The 20827-nt window shown below is 38.7% G+C and overlaps 2 protein-coding genes across 8 annotated transcripts in view; both read left to right on the top strand.

Moving 5' to 3' along the window:
* The window catches only part of BNIP2 (BCL2 interacting protein 2), a 225836-nt gene extending 219647 nt beyond the window's left edge, over positions 1-6189 (top strand). For 5 of the 7 annotated variants that reach the window (XM_079912509.1, XM_079912508.1, XM_079912503.1 and 2 more), the window contains one exon: positions 1036-6189. In XM_079912509.1, coding sequence (XP_079768635.1) covers positions 1036-1087 — 52 coding nt within the window. In that variant the 3' untranslated portion in view covers positions 1088-6189. The remainder of the gene's footprint in view (positions 1-1035) is intronic. The other 2 variants (XM_079912504.1, XM_079912507.1) reach the window with 2 other exon arrangements.
* Positions 6190-6542: 353 nt separating this feature from the next.
* GTF2A2 (general transcription factor IIA subunit 2) overlaps positions 6543-20827 on the top strand; it is a 32931-nt gene continuing 18646 nt past the window's right edge. Inside the window, exon 1 of the mRNA XM_079913055.1 lies at positions 6543-6692. The gene's annotated coding sequence lies outside the window, so the exon portion shown is untranslated. The remainder of the gene's footprint in view (positions 6693-20827) is intronic.

Here is a 20827-nt window from a genome sequence, read left to right on the forward strand (position 1 = left end):
ATATTTGAACAGAGTTTAAAAATAAAGTGATTATGAAATTAGTTCATACCGATATTTCACATGTTGAAAAGATTGATGTGTTTTGCATGCCTTATCAAGAATATGTACCTTTCAGATTTTTGTTACCAATATAAAAAATATTTTAAAATGTTGTTAATCTGGCTTTACCACAGGCCAAGGCTTTTAGGTCTGACTCACTAATGTTCAGGTGATTGTAGTAATGGAAACAAGTGTGAAAAGTATCTTCATATATCATACCAAGTTGTTTTAAACTCTCCTCCATCAGTGATTCAAACTACTACAAATATAAATATACAAGTATAATAGTAAGAGATTGTTGTACATTATCTGTGAAGGGTTGTCTATAATTTTTGTGTGGTAATTACATAATTCTTCTAATCCCCACTTGCCTAAATTTTGATGTGATCTCTATGCATCCCACTCCTGATCCAATCATATTTTTAATCTACATCTAGATACTTCTGATTATTAAATTCTGTGGCTTCTTACTATCAAGATAAATAAAAAGTATTCACATTCTAAGTGTACCAATAAATTTTGGAGAATAATTATGGCATCCATAAATATGTACTTTTACCACTGAACTTAAAAGTTGATCAGTTGATGGCATTAGTGGCATTTAAATATTTCAGTTAACAACATCATTTTTGAGGGAATTATTTTTCCTGCCACTCAGATCACTTAGCTCCCTGCCTCAGCCATGCTACAGTTCAACATTTTAATATGCCTGTTGTAATTTGAACTTTTAATAAAGTTTATATGCATTTGTATATAAAGTATCTTACAATCTTAAAAAAAAAAACAATAATCACATTCTTGCCAGTGTCCTCTTGCCTTTAAAAATTATCTTTCCTGGTTGGGAAAATGTTTGGTAACCTTTTTACTATGTCTGCTTCTTTGCAAAGCTTTGTTTATAACAGAATAATAATCTATGGTAAAATCAGCCATTATTTTTAGAAAGAGAATTGTTCATTTGCTGATATCTTATTATCTATATTGTTTTTCATTAAATAGAGTTGATCAAGAGCTTAATGGAAAACAAGATGAACCGAAAAGTGAACAGTAAGTTTGGCATCTAGTCCAAACACTGAAGAATGTGCTGATGAAGCAGTGCTTTTTTGCATTTATAATGCATTTATTGGTCCTGATTTTTATGTAACCTGTTAACAAAACTGACTTGACTTTTTCTTAATGGACTTTTGTATAAGGGACTGTTCACTGCTGTACTGGTTTGCAGATCTCTTGAATTTAGCTCTTTACTAGCTAATTATATTGTAATCATTTTATATTTTATATTGCTAAATAGCAGAGAACCACACTTTATATAAAGCAGTTTTTGCATTTGTTTATTAAATGATGCATTTTCTTCAGTAAAATATTTATATGCCTAAATGGAAAAGGAAAGAGATAATATATATTTTTATGTTTTTGAGCAGTATTTTTTAATGTATACCTTTCTTATGGAAGAATATGCAGGTAAATAAGACCATGATTTTGTAAAATGCATGTTAAAATATTTGTTTTTGTAAATGGTTAAATACACTTCCTGGGTCACTTAGAAAATACGCTCATAAGGTGAGGGACAGTTAAACTGGTTCTCATGAATACCCAAAGGTCATATACATAATCTAAGTAGATTAGTACCGTTCTGAGTTTTTTTCTCACTTAACATTTATTTCTTAATTCAGACACAAATACAAGTGTATTGCACACTTTTTTTTTTAAACATAAAGACAAGTCAAAAAGCCATTTTTAGAATTAGAGAATTTAAGAGGTTAAGAATTGGGGCTTGTGTATATGTATATATCAGACATTTTATCTTCTGGCCAAAAGTCAGAACTTCATAAAAATTGTAGGTTTGTTCACTAATGTGAAATAAGCTGTGTGTCCAGGGTATCACTCTCCTGAATTGGTGTGAGTGCAGTGTAATATTCAGAGAATGTGATGAGTTATTCACTGTCACTACTTTTCTTTAGAAAATAGGGGCTGCTTTTTTAACTACTTTCAATGTGGGCACTTTACCAAAATACTTTCATATCAGGTGTTTGACCCAGTCAGATAAGGTGTGTTTTCCCATTTTCTGTTGAATTATGTTAACAGTACTGTAAATTAAGTTATTTTGTAAGTCTTAGAGCATCATCATATTATGGTGTTTTGCGTTTGGTGTAAGCATATGAACTCCTTGTTTAATTTGGTAAGTACCTTGACTCTGCATTGAAATTGTATTTATGCCCCAGATAGAACTTAATTACCCACAAAATCATTCGAAAACAACAGATTGGTCTAATACTGTGTCATATACTTGTGTGACTTATACATTTGGTAAACTTAGTACCTGCCTGATTTAAGGGTCACACCACACTCCAGCCCTTCTTATAAGGTAATTTACAAAAGAGTAGTAAAATTGAAGTGCAGGAGCTAAACCTCTAGGATTTATTTTATCCTAGACTGGCTTTTATCATTGCTGTTTTTAGTGTAAAGTTTTCTATTACAAAAGAGAATTTCCTTTACTTTTTGTCCTCCTCAGTCATAAACTTGACACAGTAACCCAAGTCCAATTATGGCAGATGCTGGAGGATTCCCAGGATGAGACTTTCTTTAGCAGCCTCCTGACTTCACTTGGATCCAGCTGCTGTAGGCAGATCCTGAACTAATGTCACTATAGTCAATAAAGCTAAAACCATTATTGCTTGCTCAGATCTTAGAAATACTTTGTGTTCAAAAAGCAAATTAACAGTAACAGTTTAGGCATTCCTTCTGAATATACGAATAAAAGATCATATTGAATTTAATTGTGATTAGAGTCTATATTTGTAGAGTGCTTTAAGTGACCTTTCATCAGTAAAAGTAGTCTTTCATCTATAAATTTGTGTCTCAGTCAAACCTGGCTGAGCTTTTTAAATAGGTGGCTTTCCTCCACATTAAGTACCCAGTTCTTCAGTTGCAACACGTCACTGTTTATTGACTTTTGCATTTGCAAGCATCGTCCCTGATTATAGATACAACTCGTTGCAAAAGTGGTGCATTTTCCTACATATTTTTTTAAAGTAGAGATAGCCTATATTCTATCAGAACATTAAAATTTAGAGGGAACAGTGATACCATTTGGGATATAACCAAAGGGATGTGCTGTGAATCACTAGATTTAAAAGAATACCTGTTCTAACCTATACCTTGATGAAATCTGGTATAGGGACATGCCCCGTAATGTTTCATAGCTGTGAGACTTAAGATCATAACAAGTAGGTCAGAGGAAAAGCATTTATTAAACTGGTTATTTGTAATTACTAGCTATGTGACATTTTCCCCATATCATTCAGTTTTAATTTTCCATTAGTGATTGAGGTGAAAGTACATAAAATTGTGTTATTTTATCTTTCTGCTGGGATCATGGTTCTAACTTGTTTAATTTGATGCTTATGCCACTATTTTTTGTTGTGTTTAGGTTCTGAGTGCCTCTTCTTAGTCAAAAGTTTCTCTTATAAAGTAATCTGATTGTGTTCTCCTTGGTCATATTCCTTACTAGCACCAAGGGAAGATACTATATTGATCCCACAGTTTAAGCTTAATAGTCTTTAACTGGGGGTGGGGGGAGTATAAAGAAATATGATTCCAAGTAGGGCCTGGCAGGACCTGGAAAGGAAGATAACAAAACAAGGAAGTAAGAGAAAGAAAACTATAAAGGGATAATGAGTTAGCTAAGATTCCACTGAATGTGTCCTTGTTAAGGGGAGTGCTGTATATGGCAGCAGTTGGTACCATTTCTTGTATCAATCAGGAAGACCTGCAGGCTACATACAGAATATGTGAATAAGACTGTGGAGTGAAGGGGGCAAAGGCTGGTAATACTTACAATGAAAATTCATATTTTCCTCTGCTTTGTCTCTTCATACAAAAGCAAGTTTAAACAGGGGGGGTCAGCAATTACAATGCTCAGATTGAAGTGTAGGGTTACGTTACTTTTGACATAGCTGGTAAACATTTAATGTATTGTTCCAAAATGGACATCACTCTTTAGTAACTATACTGAATACTGAAATTTGCTGATTGACAGGTATATATAGGTTGCTAGACTTTCTTCAACTGCAATTCCAGAATTTAAAAAGGTAAGGAATCTGCTTTTTTGAGAGTCTTCTTTTAAATGACTGTGTTACTCTGGCTGTTTTTACGTGATTGCTCAGGGAATTTGAAAGTGTTTGAATTAGAGGAGAAGGGGCTTTTTAGATTTCTTCAATTGATAGTTAAAAATTAGCTTTAGGATATGTCCAGTTTCCTAATGAGATTGGTAAAGTTGTATATAAGGTGACAGCAGCTTCATCCTTTTCCCCATGTGATACGTGGAAAATTGCTAACATTGCTCCTACAGGAGGAGGAGGAAATAGACTGAAAATAGGTAGTTATGGCTACCACATTCTGTTTTGTTTTCATGCCTGTTTTTTCTCATCCTGTATAGCTATTTGAGAAGTGGATCACAAATGTCAGAAGGGTGGGATAGCTAGAGGAATTAATGTACTTAAAAGTTAGACCAACTATTCTGTTAGAGTTTATCTTGTAGGAACAGGGATTGCGTAATTTGAGTTGCTGGGAGAAAGAGTTAAGGACTTAGACTTGCATGAGAAGGTCAGCTGGTAAGAGAAGTGGGAGATTCTCAGTGTTCTAATAGTAAGGAAGAATTACCTGGAGAGTCTTTCATCCCCCTCTTCCCATCCCAAGATTCTGAATGAGTTAGAATCATATCAGTGGTGAGTCCCAGTAATGTGATCCTTTAAAATTCTTAATGGTAATTGAAAATAATGTGTTGACCAGCAAGGAGTGACACAAAAATTTGAACAGAACTGTTACTTTGTTGCAGCTATATATGATAGATCTACTTAATTTCTTATGTTTTGAGAACTACTTTTATGAAAAGTTTACATGAAGCACTTAATATAACACATCAAACACCAGAAGAAAATCAAAGTTTAATGCTTTCATTTACTAAAGAATTATTATAATATCTGTCTAATTCTATTTTATAAGACATTCTACAAGAGGTTAAAACATTTGCATTTTGAAACTTTTATGCGTTTTCACATTCAGTGTAGCTAAGGAGGAACTTGGAAAATAATGTTAATTAGCTACTCTACTGCACTTTTTGTATTTGAATTTTCTGAAGTTATGTCCCTTAAACAGCTTATATACATAAACTAGCTAGTAAATATTTGTGGTGTTCAGGGCACTGACTTGCACAGCCCTTGGGGCACATGGAACACAATTCAGAGTTCGTTAGACACTAATGCACTTTGATATATATTTCAAAGATTAATACATTTTTCTTACCATAAATTCACATGCTGTCATTTAGACACAGTTAATGTACTGTGATCATTTTATCACTGTTCAGATAATGTTGCATAGCCTAGTGCTCTCCTTTTACAGTGAGAGAAATTCAGTTCTGAAGACTGTGTGTGCAAGATGTTGATGTGGTCCCTGTAAGAAATACTAAGGTTGGTCTTGATTTACTAAGAAGATGTAATATTTTCTTTTTCTCTGACTTGTTAGGAATACAATAACTTGTGTCCTGATTTGTTGCACATCGTATTTTTGCAACGTTAATGAATTGAAATAAATTAATTGGAAAGTTTTGGTTTTGACTCATTTGTCACATTTTTCTGTCTCCCATTTCACTACTGAATTTTTACAAAGTTTATCTTGTAAGCTTTTCAAATAGTTTTAAACCTTTTGTTTCTGTAGTTTGGGTGCTGCTTCCTATTCAAGGGGGTGAAGAGTTCATCCTGCTTCAATTTTAAACATTATCTTAACTATAAGCACACTTTGTATTTCATAGTTTAGAATTATTTTAGTTATGGGGAATCCACCAATGAAATCAGTTCAATAAGTGGCTGAAAACATGGCATAAAAAATAACCTGTTTACTCTATGGACCTGCGCAGAGGTTCAAGTTGGTTGCAGTTGTTTTGCATTTACTCCTTAATCACTGTTCAACTGCTTAACGGCAAACAGCTGCGCACATTACTGCTGCCTTTAATCCAGTTAGAATACCGTTTGGGATTACGTAAACGCAAATACAAACTGAAGTATTTGTCTTGCATTAAGCATAAATTTTAAATACAGATTCTCCCGAATTGAAATTCTGTGATTCACAAACTAAACGCTTGCAGAGTTAAATGAATTGCCGCACTGTTTCGTTAAATACTTGGCTATAAACTTTTCAGAATTTGGCTTCAATTCTGTATTACTGGGTCTTCAACAGTATTACGCTGAACACACTAGCGGCATAAAATGTGACTGCCTTACGTTTTCTAATTGTGCGTCTAACAGTGGAGAAGAGTCTGTAAAATTGTAATTCTCTCATTAACGATTTACTGAACCTGGTGAATTACTTGGGAGCTACACCTGTTTAGCGGTCTGAGGCTTCAAAGCTGCGGCCCCACGCTCCTCTCTCCACATCCCTCCCCTCTCGCAAGACTTGAGTGGCTGGCGGGAGCAGGAATGGGCGGGGCTCACGGGCCTACGTCATTTCCAGCTTCTGCGAGTGCTTCCGGGACGCCGACCCAGCGCCGCTTTATCTGCGGCGGAACGAGAGGTACTCTGGCGAAGTAGGTGTCTCTTGCTGGGTTCCTGGCCGAACCACTTCTGTTGCCTCCGACGCGGGAAGCGCCTTTTCCACAGGTACTTGGTGAGCCTGCCCGCGCTCCCTGCCACCATTCAGAGCAGGCATTGCGTCCGTTGGGTCTTCTGCGAGGACCTTTTCGCCCTGGGTTCGGCCCGTTACCGACTTCGCTGCCGGGATGGCCTCGCGGCGCTTCCCGGGGTGGGAAGGGAAGGAAAAGGAGGCGGCCGGGAGGCTTGTTGTACTCGGGGCGCCATGTGAACAGCCCGGAGGGTGGGGGGTTGGGGGGCAGGGGTCCTCAGCCCAGCACCGTATTTTTAGCCAGGTGAAAGTCTTAAAGCTTACATGGTGATTTTTCCCCACAGTATCGGGGCGGGCTTGCGGGGGTGGGGGGGGCGGCCCGTTTCTTAAGTGTCTCATTCTTGTGTGTCTTCGGTGCTTGAAGTCCGCTTTCCAACCTCATGTGAACTCGTACCGGAATGAATTTAAACTGGATGGTTTGCTCAAGAAAGACTAGGACTGTGAGGTTACTTCCGAATGTGGAGCCTTCTACTTTAATTTTCTAAACTGCAAAATGGAGTAGTACTAAATTTACGTGGCTCATACCACATCTGAAAGAATTAAACATTTCACAAGGAATTTTTAGAAATCTGAGATTAATTAAAGCAAGTAATTTAAACAAACATTTAAATAACATAGCTATTTCTAAAATTATTTTTTATTGAGGTATAATTGACATATAACTTAACTACATTACTTTCAGGTGTACAGCATAGTGATTCAATGTTTGTATACATTGTGAAAAGATCACCACAATAAGTCTAGTTAACATCCGTCACCAAACATAGTTGCAAAAAATTTTTTTTTCATGTGATGAGGACTTTTAAGATCTACTCTCTTAGCAACTTTCAAATATGCAATGCAGTATTAGTAACTCTGGTCGCCATCCTGTACATTATATCCCCATGACTTACTTATTTTATAATTGCAAGTTTGTAGTTTCACCCATCCTTTTCCCCAACCCTCAATTTTCTATCTATGAGCTTAATTTTCTTCTTTTTTTTAGTTTCCACATGTAAGTGAGATCATATGGTGTTTTTTTCTCTGACTGACTTCACTTGGTGTAATGACCTCAAAGCCCATTCACATTGTCCCAAATGGCAGGATTACATTTTTCTAAATGTCTGAATAATATTCCATTCTATATTCCGCATTGTTTTTATCCATTCATCCCTGGATGGACACTTTGATTGTTTGTGTATCTTGGCTATTGTAAATAATGCTGCAGTGAAAGAAAAGTGCATGTATCTTCTTGGGGTTTTTTTGCGGGGGGGCATATAGTTGATTTACAATGTTATGTTAGTTTTAGGTGTACAGCAAAGTGAATCAGTTATACGTATATCCACTTCTTTTTTTTTTAAGATTCTTTTCCCATATAGGTCATTACAGAGTATTGAGTAGAGTTCCCTGTACTTTACAGTAGGTCCTTACTAGTTATCTGTTTTATATATAGTAATATGTATATGTCAATCCCAATGTCCCAATTTATCCTCCCGCTTTTCCCCCTGGTAACCATAAATTTGTTTTCTACATCTGTGACTGTTTCTGTTTTGTAAATAAGTTCATTTGTACCATTTTTGGAGATTCCACATATAAGTGATACAATATGATGTTTGTCGCTGTCTGACTTGCTTCACTCGGTATGACAATCGCTGGGTCCATCCATACTTTACAATGGTGTGTTAGTTTCTGCTTTATAACAAAGTGAATCAGTTATACATATACATATGTTCCCACGTCTCTTCCCTCTTGCGTCTCCCACCCTCCCTATCCCACCCCTCCAGGCGGTCACAAAGCACCTAGTTGATCTCCCTGTGCTATGCGGCTGCTTCCCACTAGCTATCTGTTTTACGTTTGGTAGTGTATATATGTCCATGCCACTCTCTCACTTTGTCCAAGCTTACCCTTCCCCCTCCCCATATCCTCAAGTCCATTCTCTGGTAGGTCTGTGTCTTTATTCCTGTCTTACCCCTAGGTTCTTCATGACCTTTTTTTTTCTTAAATTCCATACACACGTGTTAGCATACGGTATTTGTCTTTCTCCTTCTGACTTACTTCACTCTCTATGACACACTCTAGGTCCATCCACCTCATTACAAATAGCTCAATTTCGTTTCTTTTTATGGCTGAGTAATATTCCATTGTATATATGTGCCACATCTTCTTTATCCATTCATCCGATGATGGACACTTAGGCTGTTTCCATCTCCGGGCTATTGTAAATAGAGCTGCAGTGAACATTTTGGTACATGACTCTTTTTGAATTATGGTTTTCTCAGGGTATATGCCTAGTAGTGGGATTGCTGGGTTGTATGGTAGTTCTATTTTTAGTTTTTTAAGGAACCTCCATACTGTTCTCCATAGTGGCTGTACCAATTCACATTCCCACCAGCAGTGCAAGAGTGTTCCCTTTTCTCCACACCCTCTCCAGCATTTATTGTTTCTAGATTATTATTTTTTTTTTTTGCGGTACGCGGGCCTCTCACTGTTGTGGCCTCTCCCGTTGCAGAGCACAGGTTCCGGACGCGCAGGCCCAGCGGCCATGGCTCACGGGCCCAGCCGCTCCACGGCATGTGGGATCTTCCCGGACCGGGGCACGAACCCGTGTCCGCCGCATCGGCAGGTGGACTCTCAGCCACTGCGCCACCAGGAAGCCCTGTTTGTAGATTTTTTTTTTTTTTTTTTTTGGTGTAGATTTTTTGATGATGGCCATTCTGCCCGGTGTGAGATAATATCTCACTGTAGTTTTGATTTGCATTTCTCTAATGATTAATGATGCTGAACATTCTTTCTTGTGTTTGTTGGCAGTCTGTATATCTTCTTTGGAGAAATGTCTATTTAGGTCTTCTGCCTGTTTTTGGATTGAGTTGTTTGTTTTTCTGTTATTGAGCTGCAGGAGCTACTTGTAAATTTTGGAGATTAATCCTTTGTCAGTTGCTTCATTTGCAAATATTTTCTACCATTCTGAGGGTTGTCTTTTGGTTTTGTTTATGGTTTCCTTCGCTGTGCAAAAGCTTTGAAGTTGCATTAGGTCCAATTTGTTTATTTTTGTTTTTTTTTCCATTTCTCTAGGAGGTGGGTCAAAAAGGATCTTGCCGTGATTTATGTCATAGAGTGTTCTGCCTATGTTTTTCTCTAAGAGTTTGATAGTGTCTGGCCTTACATTTAGGTCTTTAATCCATTTTGAGCTTATTTTTGTCTATGGTGTTAGGGAGTGATCTAATCTCAAACTTGTACATGTACTTGTCCAGTTTTCCCAGCACCACGTATTGAAGAGGCTGTCCTTTCTCCACTGTACATTCATGCCTCCTTTATCAAAGATAAGGTGACCATATGTGCGTGGGTTTATCTCTGGGCTTTCTATCCTGTTCCATTGATCTTTCTGTTTTTGTGCCAGTACCATACTGTCTTGATTACTGTAGCTTTGTAGTATAGTCTGAAGTCAGGGAGCCTGATTCCTCCAGCTCCGTTTTTCGTTCTCAAGATTGCTTTGGCTATTCGTGGTCTTTTGTGTTTCCATACAAATTGTGAAATTTTTTGTTCTAGTTCTGTGAAAAATGTCAGTGGTAGTTTGATAGGGATTGCATTGAATCAGTAGATTGCTCTGGGTAGTAGAGTCATTTTCACAATGTTGATTCTTCCAATCCAAGCACATGGTATATTATCTCCATCTATTTGTATCATCTTTAATTTCTTTCATCAGTGTCTTATAATTTTCTGCATACAGGTCTTTTGTCTCCTTAAGTAGGTTTATTCCTAGATGTTTTATTCTTTTTGTTGCAGTGATAAAAGGGAGTGTTTTATTGATTTCACTTTCAGATTTTTCATCATTAGTGTATAGGAATGCCAGAGATTTCTGTGCATTAATTTTGTATCCTGCTACTTTATCAAATTCATTGATTAGCTCTAGTAGTTTTCTGGTAGCATCTTTAGGATTCTCTATGTATAATATCATGTCATCTGCAAACAGTGACAGCTTTACTTCTTCTTTTCCGATTTGGAATCCTTTTATTTCCTTTTTTTCTCTGATTGCTGTGGGGAAAACTTCCAAAACTATGTTGAATAAGAGTGGTGAGAGTGGGCAACCTTGTCTTCTTCCTGATCTTAGTGGAAATTGTTTCAGTTTATCACCATTGAGGATGATGTTGGCTGTGGATTTGTCATATATGGCCTTTATTATGTTGAGGAAAGTTCCCTCTATGCCTCCTTTCTGGAGGGTTTTTATCATAAATGGGTGTTGAATTTTGTCAAAAGTTTTCTCTGCATCTATTGAGATGACCATATGGTTTTTCTCCTTCAGTTTGTTAATATGGTGTATCACATTGATTGATTTGCGTATATTGAAGAATCCTTGCATTCCTGGAATAAACGCCACTTGATCATGGTGTATGATCCTTTTAATGTGCTGTTGGATTCTGGCTGCTAGTATTTTGTTGAGGATTTTTGCATCTATGTTTATCAGTGATATTGGCCTGTGGTTTTCTTTCTTTGTGACATCCTTGTCTGGTGTTGGTATCAGGGTGATGGTGGCCTCGTAGAATGAATTTGGGAGTGTTCCTCCCTCTGCTATATTTTGGAAGAGTTTGAGAAGGCTAGGTGTTCGCTCTTCTCTAAATGTTTGATAGAATTCGCCTCTGAAGCAATCTGGTTCTGGGCTTTTGTTTGTTGGAAGATTTTTAATCACAGTCTCAATTTCAGTGCTTGTGATTGGTCTGTTTATATTTTCTATCTCTTCCTGGTTCAGCCTCAGAAGGTTGTGCATTTCTAAGAATTTGTCCATTTCTTCCAGGTTGTCCGTTTTATTGGCATAGAGTTGCTTGTAGTAATCTCTCATGATCTTTTGTATTTCAGCAGTGTCAGTTGTTACTTCTCCTTTTTCATTTCTAATTCTATTGATTTGAGTCTTCTCCCTTTTTTTCTTGATGAGTTTGGCTAATGGTTTATCAATTTTGTTTATCTTCTCAAAGAACCAGCTTTTTTATTGATCTTTGGTATCATTTCCTTCATTTCTTTTTCATTTATTTCTGATCTGATCTTTATGATTTCTTTCCTTCTGCTAACTTTGGGGGTTTTTTGTTCTCCTTTCTCTAATTGCTTTAGGTGCAAGCTTAGGTTGTTTATTCGAGATGTTTCCTGTTTATTAAGGTAGGATTGTATTGCTGTAAACTTCCCTGTTAGAACTGCTTTTGCTGCATCCCGTAGGTTTTGGGTTGTCGTGTCTCCATTGTCATTTGTTTCTAGGTATTTTTTTATTTCCTCTTTGATTTCTTCAGTGATCCCTTCGTTATTAAGTAGTGTATTGTTTAGCCTCCATGTGTTTGTATTTTTTACAGATCTTTTCCTGTAATTGATATCTAGTCTCATAGCATTGTGGTCGGGAAAGATACTTGATGCAATTTCAAATTTCTTAAATTTACCAAGGCTTGATTTGTGACCCAAGATATGATCTGTCCTGGAGAATGTTCCATGAGTACTTGAGAAAAATGTGTATTCTGTTGTTTTTGGATGGAATGTCCTATAAATATTAAGTCCATCTTGTTTAATGTATCGTTTAAAGCTTGTGTTTCCTTATTTATTTTCATTTTGGATGATCTGTCCATTGGTGAAAGTGGGGTGTTGAAGTCCCCTACTATGAATGTGTTACTGTCGATTTCCCCTTTTATGGCTGTTAGTATTTGCCTTATGTATTGAGGTGCTCCTACGTTGCGTGCATAAACATTTACAATTGTTACATCTTCTTCTTGGATCGATCCCTTGATCATTATGTAGTGTCCTTCTTTGTCGCTTCTAATAGTCTTTATTTTAAAGTCTATTTTGTCTGATATGACATTTGCTACTCCAGCTTTCTTTTGGTTTCCATTTGCATGGAATATCTTTTCCCAGCCCCTCACTTTCAGTCTGTATGTGTCTCTAGGTCTGAAGTGGGTCTTTTGTAGACAGCATATATACGGGTCTTGTTTTTGTATCCATTCAGCCAATCTGTGTCTTTTGGTGGGAGCATTTAATCCATTTACAATTAACATAATTATTGATATGTATGTTCCTATTCCCATTTTCTTAATTGTTTTTGGTTTGTTATTATAGGTCTTTTCCTTCTCTTGTGTTTCTTTCCTAGAGAAGATCCTTTAGCATTTGTTGTAAAGCTGGTTTGGTGGTGCTGAACTCTCTCAGTTTTTGCTTGTCTGTAAAGGTTTTAATTTCTCTGTCGAATCTGAATGAGATCCTTACTGGGTAAAATAATCTTGGTTGTAGGTTTTTCTCCTTCATCACTTTAAATACGTCCTGCCACTCTCTTCTGGCTTGCAGAGTTTCTGCTGAAAGATCAGCTGTTAACCTTATGGGGATTCCCTTGTGTGTTATTTGTTGTTTTTCCCTTGCTGCTTTTAATATGTTTTCTTTGTATTTAATTTTTGACAGTTTGATTAATATGTGTCTTGGCGTGTTTCTCCTTGGATTTATCCTGTATGGGACTCTCTGTGCTTCCTGGACTTGATTAACTATTTCTTTTCCCATATTAGGGAAGTTTTCAACTATAATCTCTTCAAATATTTTCTCAGTCCCTTTCTTTTTCTCTTCTTCTTCTGGGACCCCTATAATTCGAATGTTGGTGCGTTTAATGTTGTCCCAGAGGTCTCTGAGACTGTCCTCAGTTCTTTTCATTCTTTTTTCTTTATTCTGCTCTGCTGTAGTTATTTCCACTATTTTATCTTCCAGGTCACTTATCCGTTCTTCTTCCTCAGTTATTCTGCTATTGATCCCATCTAGAGTATTTTTAATTTCATTTATTGTGTTGTTCATCATTGGTTGTTTCATGTTTAGTTCTTCTAGGTCCTTGTTAAATGTTCTTGCATTTTGTCTATTCTAGTTCCAAGATTTTGGAACATCTTTACTATCATTATTCTGAATTCTTTTTCAGGTAGACTGCCTATTTCCTCTTCATTTGTTAGGTCTGGTGGGTTTTTATCTTGCTCCTTCATCTGCTGCGTGTTTTTCTGTCTTCTCATTTTGCTTATCTTACTGTGTTTGGGGTCTCCTTTTTGCAGGCTGCAGGTTCGTAGTTCTTGTTGTTTTTGGTGTCTGTCCCCAGTGGCTAAAGTTGGTTCAGTGGGTTGTGTAGGCTTCCTTGTGGAGGGGACTCGTGCCTGTGTTCTGGTGGATGAGGCTGGATCTTGCCTTTCTGGTGGGCAGGTCCACGTCTGGCGGTGTGTTTTGGGGTGTCTGTGGACTTATTATGATTTTAGGCAGCCTCTCTGCTAATGGGTGGGGTTGTGTTCCTGTCTTGCTAGTTGTTTGGCATAGGGTGTCCAGCACTGTAGCTTGCCGGTCATTGAGTGAAGCTGGGTGCCGGTGTTGAGATGGAGATCTCTGGGAGATTTTCGCCGTTTGATATTACGTGGAGCTGGGAGGTCTCTTGTGGACCAGTGTCTTGAAATTGGTTCTCCCACCTCAGAGGCACAGCACTGACTCCTGGTTGCAGCACCAAGAGCCTTTCATCCACACGGCTCAAAATAAAAGGGAGAAAGAGTAGAAAGAAAGAAAGAAAGAGAGGGAGGGAGGGAGAGAGAGAGAGAGAGAAAGAAAGAAAGGATAAAAGAAAATAAAATAAGGTAAAATAAAGTTATTAAAATAAAAAATATTAAGAAAAAAAGTTTTTTAAGTAAAAAAAAATGGATGGATAGAACCCTAGGACAAATGGTGAAAGCAAAGCTATACAGACAAACTCTCACACAGAAGCATACACATACACACTCACAAAAAGAGGAAAAGGGGAAAAAATAATAAATCTTGCTCTCAAATTCCACCTCCTCAATTTGGGATGATTCGTTGTCTGTTCATGTATTCCACAGATGCAGGGTACATCAAGTTGATTGTGGAGATTTAATCTGCTGCTCCTGAGGCGGCCAGGAGAGATTTCCCTTTCTCTTCTTTGTTTGCACAGCTCCCAGGGTTCAGCTTTGGATTTGGCCCCGTCTCTGCGTGTAGGTCGCCGGAGGGCGTCTCTTCTTCGCTCAGACAGGATGGGGTTAAAGGAGACGCTGATTCGGGGGCTCTGGCTCACTCAGGCTGGGGGGAGGGAGGGGTACGGAGCGCGGGGTGAGCCTGCAGCGTCAGAGGCCGGCGTGACGCAGCAGCAGCCTGAAGCGCGCCGTGCGTTTTACCAGGGAAGTTGTCCCTGGATCCCGGGACCCTGGCAGTGGCGGGCTGCACAGGCTCCCCGGAAGGGGGGTGTGGATAGTGACCTGTGCTCGCACACAGGCTTCTTGGTGGCGGCAGCAGCAGCCTTAGCGTCTCCTGCCCGTCTCTGGGGTCCGCGCTTTTAGCCGCGGCTGGCTCCCGTCTCTGGAGCTCCTTTAAGCAGTGCTCTTAATCCCCTCTCCTCGAGCACCAGGAAACAAAGAGGGAAGAAAAAGGCTCTTGCCTCTTCGGCAGGTCCAGACTTTTTCCCGGACTCCCTCCCGGCTAGCTGTGGCGCACTAACCCCATGCAGGCTGCGTTCACGCCGCCAACCCCAGTCCTCTCCCTGTGCTCCGACCAAAGCCCGAGCCTCAGCTCCCAGCCCCGCCCATCCTGGCGGGTGAGCAGACAAGCCTCTCGGGCTGATGAGTGCTGGTCGGCACCGATTCTCTGTGCAGAAATCTCTCCGCTTTGCCCTCTGCACCCCTGTTGCTGCGCTCTGCTCCGCGACCCCAAAGCTCCCCCCATCCGCCACCCGCAGTCTCCGCCCGTGAAGGGGCTTCTAGTGTGTGGAAACCTTTCCTCCTTCATGGCTCCCTCCCACTGGTGCAGGTCCTGTCCCTATTGTTTTGTCTCTATTCTTTTTTCTTTTGCCCTACTCAGGTACGTGGGGGAGTTTCTAGCTTTTTGGGAGGTCTGAGGTCTTCTGCCATCGTTCAGTAGGTGTTCTGTAGGAGTTGTTCCACGTGTAGATGTGTTTCTCATGTGTCTGTGGGGAGGAAGGTGATCTCTGTGTCGGGAGGAAGGTGATCTCCGTGTCTTACTCTTTCGCCATCTTCCCCCTCTCTCCCTATTTCATTCTATTTTTGTGGCTGTAATATTCCATTGTATATATGCCATATCTTTTTTATCCACTCCTCTGTCAGTGGACGTTTAGGTTGCTTCTGTGTCCTGGCTATTGTAAATAATTCTGTAATGAACACTGGGGTGCATGTATCTTTTTGAATTGCAGTTTTCTCCAATTATATGACCAGGAGTGGGATTGCTGGATCATGTGGCAGCTCTATATTCACTTTCGTTTTGTTTTGCAGTACACGGGCCTCTCACTGTTGTGGCGTCTTCCATTGCAGAGCACAGGCTCTGGACGCGCAGGCTCAGTGGCCATGGCTCATGGGCCCAGCTGCTTCGCAGCATGTGGGATCTTCCCGGACCGGGGCACGAACCCGTGTCCCCTGCATCGGCAAGCAGATTCGCAACCACTGTGCCACCAGGGAAGCCCAATATATTCAGTTTTTTAAGGAACCTCCACACTGTTCTCCATAATGGGTGCACCATCAGTGTAGGAGGGTTCCCTTTTCTCCACACCCTCTCCAGCATTTATTGTTTGTAGATTTTTTTGATGATGCCCATTCTGACCGGTGTGAGGTGATACCTTATTGCAGCTTTGATCTGCATTTCTCCAATAACCAGTGATCTTGAGCATCTTTTCATGTGCTTCTTGGCAATCTGTATGTCCTCTTTGAAGAAACATCCATTTTGATCTTCTGCCCATTGTTTGATTGTTTTCTTTGTTTTGTATATTGAGCTGCATGAGCTGTTTGGATATTTTGGAGATTAATCCTTTGTAGATCGCCTCGTTTGCAAATATTTTCTCCTATTCTCTGGGTTATTTTCGTTTTGTTTATGGTTTCCTTTGCTGTGCAAAAGCTTTTAAGTTTAATTAGGTCCCACCTGTTCATTTTTGTCTTTATTTTCATTACTCTAAAAGGTGGGTCAAAAAAGATACTGCTGTGATTTATGTCAGAGAGTGTTCTGCCTATGTTTTCCTCTAAGAGTTTTATAATATCCGGTCTTACATGCAGGTCTTTAATCCATGTCAAGTTTATTTTTGTGTCTGCTGTTAGAGAGTGTTGTAATTTCATTCTTTTACATGTAGCTGTCCAGTTTTCCCAACACCACTTACTGAAGACACAGTCTTTTCTCCATTGTATATTCTTGCCTCCTTTGTCATAGACTAGTTGACCATGGGTGCATGGGTTTATTTCTGGACTTTCCATCCTGTTCCATTGATGTATATTTCTGGTTTTTTGCCAGTACTTTACTGTTCTGATTACTACAGCTTTGCAGCACACTTTGAAGTCAGGGAGCCCGATTCCCACAGCTCCATTTTTCTTTCTCAAGATTGCTTTGGCTATTCGGGGTCTTTTGTGTTTCCATACAAATTGTGAAATTTTTTGTTCTAATTCTGTGAAAAATGTCATTGATAATTTGATAGGGATTGCATTGAATCTGTAGATTGTCCCAGTTAGTATAGTCATTTGGACAATGTTGATTCTTCCAATCCAAGAACATGTTATATCTCTCCATATGTTTGTGTCATCTTCAAGTTCTTTCATCAGCGTTTTATAGTTTTCAGAGTACAGGTCTTTTGCCTCAGGCAGATTTATTCCTAGATATTTTATTCTTTTTGATGCGATGGTAAATGGGATTGTTTCTTTAATTTCTCCTTCTGCTCTTTCGTTGTTAGTGTATAGAAACGCATCAGATTTCTGTGTATTAATTTTACGTGCTACAATTTTACCAGATTCATTGATGAGCTCTAGCAGTTTTCTGGTAGCATCTTTAGGATTTTCTATGTATAGTATCATGTCATCTGCAAACAGTGACAGTTTTATTTTTTTTTCTTTTCCAATTTGGATTCCTTTTATTTCTTTTTCTTCTCTGATTGCCATGGCTAGGACTTCCAAAACTATGTTGAATAAAAGTGGTGAGAGGGCTTCCCTGGTGGCGCAGTGGTTGAGAGTCTGCCTGCCGATGCAGGGGACACGGGTTCGTGCCCCGGCCCGGGAGGATCTCACATGCCACGGAGCGGCTGGGCCCGTGAGCCATGGCCACTGAGCCTGCGCGTCCAGAGCCTGTGCTCCGCAACGGGAGAGGCCGTGACAGTGAGAGGCCCGCGTACTGCAAAAAAAAAAAAAAAAAAAAAAGTGGTGAGCGTGGACAGCCTTGTCTTGTTCCTATCTTAGAGGAAATGCTTTCAGCTTTTCACCATTCAGTATGATGTTAACTGTAGGTTTGTTATAGATGGCCTTTATTATGTTGAGGTAGGTTCCCTCTATGCCCACTTTCTGGAGAGTTCTTATCATAAATGGGTGTTGAATTTTGTTAAGTGTTTTCTGCATCTGTTGAGATGATCATATGGTTTTTATGCTTCAATTTATTGGTGTGGTGTATCACACTGATTGATTTGTGGATATTGAAGAATCCTTGCATCCCTGGCATAAATCCCACTTGATCATGATGTATGATCCTTTTAATGTGTTGTTGGATTTGGTTTGCTAGTGTTTTCTTGAGGAATTTTGTATCTATGTTCATCTGTCATATCGGCCTGTAATTTTCTTTTTTTGTGGTATCTTTATCTGGTTTGGGTATCAGGGTGATGGTGGCCTCATAGAATGTGTTTGGGAGTGTTCCTCTGCAATTTTGGGGAATAGTTTCAGAAGGATAGGTGTTAACTCTTCTCTAAGTGGTTGATAGAATTTGCCTCTGAAGCCATCTGGTCTTGGACTTTTGTTTGTTAGAAGTTTTTAATTACAGTTTCAATTTCACTACTTGTGATTGGTCTGTTTATATTTTCTAATTCTTCCTGGTTCAGTCTTGGAAAGTTGTACCTTACCAAGAATTTGTCCAGTTTATTGGCATATAGTTGCTTGTAGTAGTCTCTTACAATCCTTTGTATTTCTGTGGTGTCCATTGTAACTTCTCAGTTTTCATTTTTTTTTTAACATCTTTATTGGAGTGTAATTGCTTTACAATGGTGTGTTAGTTTCTGCTTTATAACAAAGTGAATCAGTTACACATATACATATGTTCCCATATCTCTTCCCTCTTGCGTCTCCGTCCCTCCCACCCTCCCTATCCTACCCCTCTAGGTGGTCACAAAGCATCGAGATAATCTCCCTGTGCTATGCGGCTGCTTCCCACTAGCTATCTATTTTACGTTTGATAGTGTATATATGTCCATGCCATTCTCTCACTATGTCCATTTCTAATTTTATTGATTTGAGCCCTCTCCCTTTTTTTCTTGATGAGTCTGGCTAAAGGTTTATCAGGTTCATCTTTTCAGAGAACCAGCTTTTAGTTTCATTGATCTTTTCTGTCATTTTCTTCATCTGTATTTCACTTACTTATGCTCTCATCTTTATGATTTCTTTCCTTATACTGACTTGCAGTTTTGTTTGTTCTTCTTTCTCTAGTTGCTTTAGGTGTTTGAGATGTTTCTTATTTCCTGAGGTAAAATTGTAGTGCTATAAACTCCCCTCTTAGAACTGCTTTTGCTACGTGCCATAGGTTTTGGATCGTCGTGCTTTCACTTTCAGTTGTCTCTAGGTATTTTTTGATTTCCTCTTTGATTTCTTCAGTGATCCATTGGTTGTTTAGTAGCATATTGGTTAGCCTCCATGTGTTTGTGTTTTTTATAGTTTTTTTCTTATAGTTGATTTCTAATCTCATAGCGTTGTCAGAAAAGATGCTTGATATGATTTCAGTTTTCCTAAATTTACTGAGGTTCACTTTGTGGCCCAAGATGTGATCAATCCTGGACAGTGTACCATGTGCACTTGAAAAGAATGCATATGCTGCTGCTTTTGGATGGAATGCTCTATAAATATCAATTAAGTCTAATGTGTTATTTAAGGCCTGTGTTTCCTCATTGAGTTTCTGTCTGGATGATCTGTTCATTGATGAATCTGGAGTGTTAAAGTCCCCCACTATTATTGTGTTACTATTGATTTCCCCTTTTATGCCTGTTAGCATTTGCCCCATATATTGAGGAGCTCCTGTGTTGGGTGCATATGTATTTACAATTGTCATATCTTGGATTGATCCCTTGATCATTATGTAGTGTCCTTCCTTGTCTCTTGTAACATTCTTTATTTTAAAGTCTGTTTTATCTGATATGAGTATTGCTACTCCAGATTTCTTTTAATTTCCATTTGCATGGAGTATCTTTTTCCATCCCTTCACTTTCTGTCTGTATGTGTCCCTAGGTCTGAAGTGGATCTCTTGTAGACTGTGTGTATATGGGGTCTTGTTTTTGTATTCATTCATCCAGTCTTTGTGTTTTGGTTGGAGCATTTAATCCATTTACATTTAAGGTAATTATCTTTATGTATGTTCTTATTGGCATTTTCTTAATTGTTTTGGATTTTTTTTTTTTAGGTCTTTTTTCTCCCATTCCTCTTTTGTTCTCTTCTCTTTTGATGACTAACTTTAGTGTTGTGTTTGGATCCTTTTTTCTTTTTTGTGTGTGTATCTATTGTAGATTTTCAGTTTGTGATTACCATGAGGCTTTGATATAGCAGTCTATATATAAACAAGATTGTTTTCTGTTGCTGGTCTTAATTTCAAATGTATTTCCCATATCCTGTATTTGTGCTGATTTCGATATCATATTTTTGATATATCGAATTGCTGATTTCGATATCATATTTGTGTGTGGATGATTTCCTACCTTTACTGTATGTTTGCCTTTAACAGTGAGCTTTTCCATTTGTAATTTTCCTGTTTCTCATTGAGGCCTTTTCTTGTCTACCTAGAGAACTTTCTTTAGCATTTTTTGCAAAGCTGGTCTGGTGGTGCTGAATTCTCTTAGCTGTTGCCTGTGTGAAGCTTTTGATTTTGTTGTCGAATCTGAATGAGAGCCTTGCTGGGTAGAGTATTCTTGGTTGTAGGTTCTTACCTTTCATCACTTTAAATATATTTTGCCACTCCCTTCTAGTCTGCAGTTTTTGCTGAAAAATTAACTGATAACCTTATGGGAATTCTCTTGTATGTTATTTGTTGCTTTTCCCTTGTTGCTTTTAATATTTTTTGTGTGTTTAATTTTTGTCAGTTTCATTACTATGTATCTTGGCGTGTTCCTCCTTGGGTTTAATCCTTTATGGGACTCTGTGCTTCC

Source organism: Stenella coeruleoalba (genome assembly GCF_951394435.1).
Source record: "Stenella coeruleoalba genome assembly, chromosome: 2".
In the NCBI taxonomy this organism is placed as follows: Eukaryota; Metazoa; Chordata; class Mammalia; order Artiodactyla; family Delphinidae; genus Stenella; species Stenella coeruleoalba.